General features: G+C 43.1%; 1 protein-coding gene across 1 annotated transcript in view; it reads left to right on the forward strand.

Annotated features, from left to right (window-relative positions):
- The window catches only part of LOC108233890 (UDP-N-acetylglucosamine/UDP-glucose/GDP-mannose transporter-like), a 10,997-nt gene extending 9,567 nt beyond the window's left edge, over nt 1-1,430 (forward strand). Inside the window, exons 2-5 of the mRNA XM_037977949.1 lie at nt 16-159; nt 269-336; nt 414-492; nt 566-1,430. Coding sequence (XP_037833877.1) covers nt 16-159; nt 269-336; nt 414-492; nt 566-652 — 378 coding nt within the window. The 3' untranslated portion in view covers nt 653-1,430. The remainder of the gene's footprint in view (nt 1-15; nt 160-268; nt 337-413; nt 493-565) is intronic.
- The last annotated feature ends 7,996 nt before the right edge of the window (nt 1,431-9,426 follow it).

Below are 9,426 nucleotides of genomic sequence, written 5' to 3' on the forward strand. Positions count from 1 at the left end.
CGCGGCGGGCCACAGCGCCTCGCCGGCGCGCACGCTGACGGTAACCCATTGCTGCTGTGTCCGCAGGAGCTCGGCAAGTACGGGCTGCTGTATTACAACGCTCTGATCATGATCGTCCCCACGCTGGCGTACGCTCACTGCTCGGGAGACCTACAGACGGTACGTTTGGGAACACAAACCAGTCTGCAGCATTCATTGTCGGTCAGCAGGAGTGTGTCACTATCTCTGTGTCTGTGTGTTTGTGTGTGTGTGTGTGTGTTTGGAACAGGGGCTGCAGTATGAAGGCTGGTCTGATCCCCTGTTTGTTGTGCAGTTTGTGCTCTCCTGTGTCATGGGGTAAAGTAGCCGTCCGGCTCCCACAGGTGTCATCTAACACACAGTATCTGCTGCTCATGTTGGTTTCTTGTTTTCAGCTTTGTTTTGATGTACTCCATCCTGCTGTGCACACAGTGCAACTCGGCGCTCACCACCTCCATCATAGGCTGCATAAAGGTGAGTGGGTTAGCTTCGGCAGCGCCCCGTAAAGGCCGCTAACTGAGGAACTTCTCCCTGAATTCCCCCCCAGAACATCCTGGTCACATACATCGGAATGGTGTTTGGTGGAGACTACATATTCACCTGGACCAACTTTGCGGGTCTGAACATCAGGTGAGACGGAGCTACCAGTTAAATTTGGCGTGGACTGACTGTTAATGGGATAGTTTAGGCGTCATTCAGAAGAATATTCTGAATAATTTATATCTTACCTGTTGTAGATGGCTCTTTGAACACATTATTTCTGATGCAGAACTGACGACAGGTCTATAAAACAGAATTTGCACTAACTTATATTAGTTTTTGAAGATCTGAGCTGTTTTAGGACCTTAAAATCTGCTTTGGACGTGGGTCCGCTTGTCGCTCTGACGAGCAAATGGCTGGTTTGTTTCTAAAGCAGGTTTTTGTGTCTTAATCCAAATGATATCAGTTCATTAAAACATTAATATAAACTTTTACATCATTGTGAATGTCACATTCTTGGATATTCCAGCAGAAACATAATATTCCTGCTAAAAGTGAGCCCAGTGTTACAGCTAACTGCTAGTGCAACTATAGAGCTGTTTGTAAACGACTGTGATGCAGAAGTGACAGGATTGGAAAGGTTAAAGAAAAATGCTTCTCTGCAATGTTTTTACTGTCAGAACAACATGGAAAGTGTTGGTAAAAAGGTCTCACCACAGAAAAGTTTTAAACATTTATCAAACAAATTAAAAAGAACAACGAGATTTAAATTATAATTCTTTTTTTCTTCATATTTCTTGTTTTAAATGAGCTGTTTGTTTGCAGCGCCTTATAGCCGTCGCTGCTGACATGTCCTTAAAACCAAATCTACTACTAATACTACTGCTGCTACTACTAATACTACTGCTGCTACTACTGCTGCTACTGCTGCTACTACTGCTACTGCTGCTACTGCTGCTGCTGCTGCTGCTGCTACTGCTGCTACTGCTGCTGCTGCTGCTGCTGCTACTGCTGCTGCTACTGCTGCATCGAGCTAAAATTTGACGTGGTCGTAGCTGAGAGTCATCTTCAACACATTCTTTTAGCACTAACATATATTACGAATTCTTGCAGTATTAATAAAACATCTGATTTACCTTTTTAAACCTCTGATGCAACTATATATATATATAAAATGAACACTCTGAAACAGGTCATGGCTAATCCTGTAGCAAACTGGTTGTCAACAAAACAAATAAAATCCTCATCACAGGAATGCAAACCTGCCATTTTATAGCACATTCTTTTTTTTCTCTTTTTTCTTTAAACCTAAATTTAAAATGGGGCAAGTTACATAAAAACCCGGCTCTGTTCCGTGGATCTCATTGCAGTGTTTATGGTTATGTTAATGTTTTTTTTTTTACACATGACACTGTTACGGGGGGGAAAGCGCCTTCGTGTGAGTTGCGAGCGTCTCGTGTTTATTTCAATAAAACATGAGCGCCCAGGAATCTGAGCGGCATTAGAATAATTTCCCAGTTATTACAGCCGCTCTTGTTCTCTTTAGCGCAGCCGAGTGCAGTCAAAGGACAGACTCGCCTTTTTCGCCTTATGGGAGGTTTAATGCAAGCGGGCGCTTCGGCTGTAACATAAACCGAAGCTCTGTTTCTGGGTTTTTTTTTTTTTTCTTTGCAGCCATGGTTGTTCCCTCAGCTCCCGTTCACCTTCATCTAACCACATATATATATATATATATATATATACAGCCAGGGCCAACTATAGTTCAAACTGCTGAGAGAGGTGTGTGTTTTTGCCTCGACCGGAGCTATTAGTGCTCCACGACTTCCTGGAACAAACTTGGAGGAAGACGTGACCTCCAAAGTTTGCAGCGTTCCGCTTTTAGCCTCTGTCCTTCGGCCACGCTTTCACAGATCATTTCTCTGGCATGAGATGCACGAGTTCAACAAAACATCTTATTTTTTAACTTTCTTTATTGAGACGCCGTCTTATCCAGACTAGAAAAAAACCCAACGAATTGTATCGGAAGCTTGGGTGGCTGCGGGGCGTTCCCGCTGCTTTTGGATATCGAGACGGCTCTGCTCAAAAAAAAAAAATGAGGTCCGGAATGAGAATCGAAACGTTTGTCTCGTCCTGGAAAGTTAGCAAAATAAATCTTCTTTGAGAAATGTATTACCTTTCATGCCAGAGTTTCAAACTGAAATCGTCTTATTATGAGAAGCTGTTGTAAATGACTTTCTGCACCGATGTGTTTGTTGTCCGAATATGTGTTGAGGATGACTCTCAGCTACTACCACACCAAATTTTAACTCAGTAACTGTAACACTGACAAAGTTGTAGCCGTTTTTGTGTTAGTTACTGTTGCTTAGATTTGGTGGCCATCTTAAAGTGGATTGCCTCCAAACATGAATCAGCTGTAGATGTTCATCCAGTGATAAAAGTCTGAAAGTTTCATGAAAATCTGTCCAGTAGTTCATGAGATATTTTGCTAACAGACAAACGTGTTAATGCCAACAATTAAAGTCAAAGTTTTAGAGAAAAATATAGTGCAACATGCAGTGCTCAGAGTGTAAGTTGGTGATTATGTTAAGCTACTACCACACCAAATTTTAGCTCAATATCTGTAAAACTGGCTGAGTTATAGCCATTTTTGTGTTTTCCAAAGTCAGTTGGCTGTGGCGGCCATCTTGAATTGGACTGACGGCAAAAGTTAATCAGTTGTAGAGGTAGGCACATGTATAACTTCCTGAATGTTTCATTAAAATTCATTTGGTGGTTCATGAGATTTTTTGCTAACAGACAGACAGAGTTCACCTTAAAAGTTAACAGCAAAGTTTTAAAGACAGTTACAGATCGATCAGTTAGTGCTCAGAGTATGAGTTGGAGATGACTCTCAGCTACTACCATAACAAGTTTTAGCGAAGTATCTGTTATATTGACTGAGTTAGAATCATTTTTGTGTTTCATAAAATCAATTAGCTGTGGCGGCCATCTTGAATGGGGTTGACTCCAAAAGTTCTTCAGTTTGTCCATGTACAACCAATGTTTACATTCTGAGAGTTTAATCAAATCTGGTAGGCGGTTCATGAGATATTTTGCTAACAAACAAAACACCCATACACACAGAAAAGGGCAATAATGTCGTTGCCATTTTGCCTTCAGTGGCGGGTGATAAAAAACAACAACCGGATCAGAAAATATTTGTTTTCTTCTGTCAGTTTTTAGGATTTTTGCAGGAAGTCGAACACCAAAAGCTCTGATATCTAAAAAAAAAAAAGAAAGAAAAATAAATCAAGATTCTACTGTGTTTTTAATGTTCGCCAATCAAATCGAAGGAAATCAGCGGCTCCGAGTCTTTTCTTTCAGCAGAAAGTGAAATCTTCTGGAGTATTCATGTGAAGCAGCGTTCGGATGGCACTCAGGTTGATTGGATCAACTCATCAAAGGCTTCTTCAAGTCAGGCTAATAGCAGCCTTTGTTCACTTTAATAAATATGGCTGCAGCACCACTTTCAAGCAGAACAAATTGCACTATAATAGAATGAAACATCAGAACTAAGTGAAGTCAAACTGTTCATTTAAGCAAAAAAAAAAAAAAGAAGCTTTTTAAAAGTCAAATTGGTGCGGAAAATGACTTTTTTTTTTTTTTTTGTGAAAAACACCGTAAAAAAAGCGTCGGCTGTGAGGAAAGAGCGGGATCGGGCGGCGCCGGCGGTGGGTGACGACGACGGCGTCAGAAGATCAATACGTCAATCGTTGTGCTCTGAAATTAAACAAACAAAAATAAATAAAAAAAATAAATGAGCTCATCAGAGATCCAGAACCTGCTAAATAAAGAACACAAGACTCCAATCAGCGCGGCGTCTCGTCAGGAGAAAGCTGCCTGACGGAGGACGAGGAGCAGTTTTAATCTGCCTCTAAGGGGAGGGGGGCATGCCTGACAAAAAGTTCTGTAGTGTCCATAAATACACACACACACACACAAACAGATTTATAGGAGCAATTAAACCATGTCTGTAGGAAGAATGATTCACCGCTATATCAAAGCCACACTGATGAAATCCAGTCAGGGGAATATCCGAGTCTTATTTCTCTGCTCTAGAACTGGACATCTGCACTGACACACACACACACACACACACACACACACAAACAGACACACACACATGCGTGCTCTGACTAATGAGAACCAGAGAAGTAATGTTTTCTGTGAAAATGCAGCATGAGCGCTGAAGCAGCCGAAACTGAGCTGCTAAAGCTGAAAGTAGCAGAGCACGAAGTCGGAAGCAGCAAAGTAGTTAAAAAATACCAGCACAGAGTTCAAAGTGGCAAAACTACCTCAGAGCTAAATGTAGCATAAGGGTAGCTGAAAGCTAAAAGTCGCAAGCGCCAGAGAAAGGCAGCAAAAGGTTAGCTAAAGCGGAAATAATAATAGGAGCATAAAGCTAGAAGCAGCAAAAGGCTATCTAATAGCATCTACAGGTTAGCTAAAGACTAAAATTTGTAAAAGGCTAACTAAGAGCTAAAAGTTGCAAAAGGTGAGCTAAAAGTATCAAACAATTCACTAAAAGAAAAGTTAACAAAGGGTAGCTAAAAGTTTTAAAACATTCACTAGAAGCTAATGTAACAAAGGGTAGCTAAAAGCTACCTAAAATGTAGCAAAAGACTAACTAAAACCTAAAAGTATAAAGTCGACCTAGAAGCTATAAGCAACAAAAGGCTAGCTGAAAGCTAAAAGTAGTAAAATTGGAGCTAAAAGCTAAAATTAGCAAGAGGCCAGCAAAAAGCTAAACACATCAAAAGGCTAGCTAAAAGCTAAGAGAGCTAAGAAACTCTTAAATCTCAGTGCATTTCTGAGGGGAAAATCTTTGCAAATAAAGTTAAATATTTTGAAAAGTACAAACGTCACAAAAACCGAGTCGTAGCACCCGTCTGCTGAATGAGCCGAACCTTGTGTTTTATAAACGGCTAAAACAGCATAAGGTTCGAGGAGTGGTTAGACCGCAAAAAACCCCAAACAAACAGGAAAATACGCCAGAATCAGCTGACTCAGCAGTCCCACAATTTACACTCCATCTGCCGTGATACGAGTCGACATCTGGCTGCAGCAGGATGATGATGTCGAGAACAAACCTCAGGAATATGGAAATACAGGAAAAGACTCACTTCAAAACAAAAAAAAAGGCCTGGAGAGTCTTGAGCTTTAAACTAAAATCATCTTAGGATGAAACCTCAGCGTCACGGCGGCTTCAGTCAGACCGTGGAAACGATGTTATTCATGTTCCCATGCGATCCGGTAGAGCTAACAGCATATGTTAAGGATGACTCTCAGCTTCTTCCAGGTCAGGTTTTAGCTCCGTATCGTTAAAATGACCTGAGTTAGACTCGTTTTTCTTTAAGGTCAGTTAGCTAAAACGTTTTCACCTTTGGTTTGAAAATGATTCAGTGAGGACTGAGGAAAGCCCACAATTTCTGATGCGTCAAATCAGACCCTCAAACAGCAACAAAGATTAAAAAAAATTATAAAGTGGCCATATATTTGTTGTTTTTTTTGGGATCTAAGAAAACGATGATTGCAGAGAGAAGCGAAAGGTCCTCGGATAATCCATCATTTCTGCGTGAAGCCTATATTTAAGAGCAAAGCGCTCTCACGCTGCGGCGCCAAACATATAATTAGGCATCGACGTATATGTTTACACACATCGCTCACACTCTGCTGCTTCGACTTGTTGATGCGAAACGGCGACGGGGTGGGCTCCTTATTAACAGGAAACTGTAAGGAAATGAGTTCCGGCTTATTATTAAAAAAAAGAAAAACAGAAAGGGTTTATTTATTCATGACCTTCCAGACCTGCTTTTGGTTCGATCCATCTGTGGCAGACAGGTGTTTCAGAGTGCTTTCTGTGTCTTAATAAGAACCAGAGGCAGATTTAGTCGTTTCGGGGGCCCCGGGCGAAAACACACACATGAAGCCCAGCGCATATTTATCTGAGATCGGCTTGGAGTTAAGATTCTTTATTGCCGCCTTGAACAGTTTGGATCTTCGAACAGCTGAAATCTAAATTATCCCTGACAGCTGAAGCGCTCATTTTGCCTGGGAAGAAATGAATGATGGCTATCTGATTTGAAGCTCTTGTCTGACTATTATGTGATAAATCAGCTTGCCATAGACCTTCAACCTTTGAATTCAGAAAGAAAAATGGGAAAACAATCCCAACTGAATTCACCTCTAAACTAGAAATTCATACTTTTTTTTTCTCTGTTTATCTGCGGATTCTACACTGTCTTGCCAATAAAAACGGTCGCACGCTTTAGTATTTCCCATTCTCTCTCTGGCGTCGTTTCCACAAGCTTCTGCAATGTCGCAAAACATTTATTTGTGTCCTATCTTGTACCGACGTCGGGAGACATCCCAAAGATTCTCGGTGGGCTTCAGGTCTGGACTCTGTGACGTCCAATCCATGTGTGGAAGTGGCGTCTCGTGCTCCCTGAACCACTCCTTCGCAAACTTGAGCCCGATGAATCCTGGCGTCGTTATCTTGGAACGTGCCGGTGCCATCAGGGAAGAAGAAATCCATCGATAGCATGAACGTAGACCAGACCCCCACAGGTTTGTAGAGTAGGAACTAGGCATGATGGGTGCATCCTTTTAGCCGCCTCTCTTCTTACCCTGATGCCCCCATCACTCTGGAACAGGGTAAATCTCGACTCATCAGACCACAGGACCTTCTTCCATTGCTCCAGAGTCCAATCTTAATGCTCCCTAGCATTGAAGCCATTTTTTTTACCAATTAGCCTCACCAAATGAATGATTTTCTTACAGCTGTTGTGGTGGATAGGTGTAGTTTAGGATCACATGGTGTTGGTAGTGATTGTGGGATCACCTGTTTGCTTTGGGAGCTTTGAGAGGGAGTGTGTTTTGAGTGGGTGATGGGGGAAAGTCTACTTTTTTGCTGACCGCTTAACCCCTTTTTGCTCTAATGGACGTTTTTGCCTTCGACCACTGCTCAAACCTGTGGATCCGTCTTTATACTTCTGTGGGATATGGATTATGATTCACCGATGTTTCGCCCTGGATTTGGAGGATTGTGACGCTGTCAAAGGAACCTTAACGGCAGCCTGGGTTAGCACATTGACCAGTGGGCGCGCTGGCATCGGTTTCCCCCGTTCGGCTGCTCGGTCTGTCCGGCAGTCGCCAACACTTGTCAGCAAAAAGGTATCATCAACTTCATCTGCGCGTCTTAGGTCAGACGCTGAAAATGGCTGTCTTGCTTGCACGTCAAAAGACGCTTATAGAAAAACATGCTCTTGAAGAACAGGAGGAGCAGTTGGGGAGAAAGAAAGAACAGCTTCAGCTTGAAGCAGCTTTAGCTGCAACCGCTGCAAAAGTGTGTGTGCTGAAGACCGGCTTTCACGGAAATCCAGTGTAATGGAATCATATTTTGAAACGAGAGGAAACACTTTCGAGATCCTTAATGCAGACGCAAAGGCTTTGGTTTCACAGACACTTACGAAAGGGAATGCGATCGTTGGGAATGCAGAACCTCAAGTAAAAACAGCGCAACTGAGTGCGAGGAAGAAAAAGTCCGCACCTCTTCTTGTGGGGCCTTCTGATCCTTTAAGTAAACCAATCCTACATTTGCCTCTGCAGCAAGCTGCTCATCCAGTAGCCAACGAATTAACTTGTATGTTGGTTCCTCTGCCAGCAGCTGTTTAGTCCCAGTCCTTCGAGTTCCCTTCACAACGCTCTTACAATCACTACTAAAAACAGAGTTCTCCCTCTGCCTCTCTACGGTTTGACTTAACCAAACATTTAGGCGATCGCCCATTCCCGATTGTTCAAGCTTTTCTTTCCGAGCCGCCATCCCGCCTCAAAGACGCTGCTTCCCCTTCCTGTTTTTAACAGTGCGTTGGACGGTCCTTTAGTAGTTTCAGCAGTCTCCCTAACCGTCTTCCCTGCTCGATGCACGCCGATCACCTGACCCTTCTGAAACAGATCAGCATCTTTACTTTTGATGTGATTCCTTAACAAATGAGAAGCAGTTAGGGTTAAAGAACGTGAACAGCTGAAACATGATCACCCGTGCAGTAATACTTGCCTATTTGCTCTGTTAAATCCAGGTGGTGACCTTTTCTTTGGCCAGGCAGTGTATTTTAATCTGGAGCTTTATATATTCAGTTTTTTTTTTCCGTGTCAGACATGTAAGCTGGTTATTTACCCTCCTGTAGTTGCGGAGCTGTTATTTAACCAGAACTGTATCCAGAACTAATATGAACAAGAAGCTGGTTTATTTCAGCGGGAAAGTGCCAACCTGCTGCTTATTGTCCAGAATTCAAATGGCGCTCCTTTTGTCCTTCGTGCTCTAAGAGACGCTGACTTCTCTTTCAGCGAGAATCCACCGGACTCAAAAGCACGTTTTTGAAGCCGACGTCTACAGACGCTCGACGGCGCGGCGCGGCCGGGCGTTTCCCGCGTCGGTTTACCATTTCAAAAGCCAGCGGCCGTTTCATCGCGGAGTCAGTGTGAAGCAGCGGGGATTGTTTCTCCCGAGCTTCATCTTCCTTTTCGCCCAGACCCCACTGCCCGGGCTGAAAAAAGGCGACCGCTCGGGCTAGAAATGTAGGAAATAAAACGTATAGCTCCTTCAAAACAAGACGCCCAAAGAACTAATACCATATACCGTCTATCTGTTTGCAGATCATTGATCAAACTAATAAAGGTAACACAGAGTGCAGAGTTGTTGATGAGGGGAAGCAGAATTAGAGTTTTCTCTCTTTGATTGGTGTGAAATCGTCGTTTGAGAGGAAAAAAAACCCAAAAAGCTCTTTTCGGCGTCTGCTGTTTGCTCGTTCTTGTTTTCCTCGCTCATTCTGTCACTCGGCAGGACGCTCTCCCTCTCCCCCCCCCCCCCCCCCCCCCCCCGCCGCCGCG

Source organism: Kryptolebias marmoratus, linkage group LG10 (genome assembly GCF_001649575.2).
Source record: "Kryptolebias marmoratus isolate JLee-2015 linkage group LG10, ASM164957v2, whole genome shotgun sequence".
NCBI classification, from domain to species: Eukaryota; Metazoa; Chordata; class Actinopteri; order Cyprinodontiformes; family Rivulidae; genus Kryptolebias; species Kryptolebias marmoratus.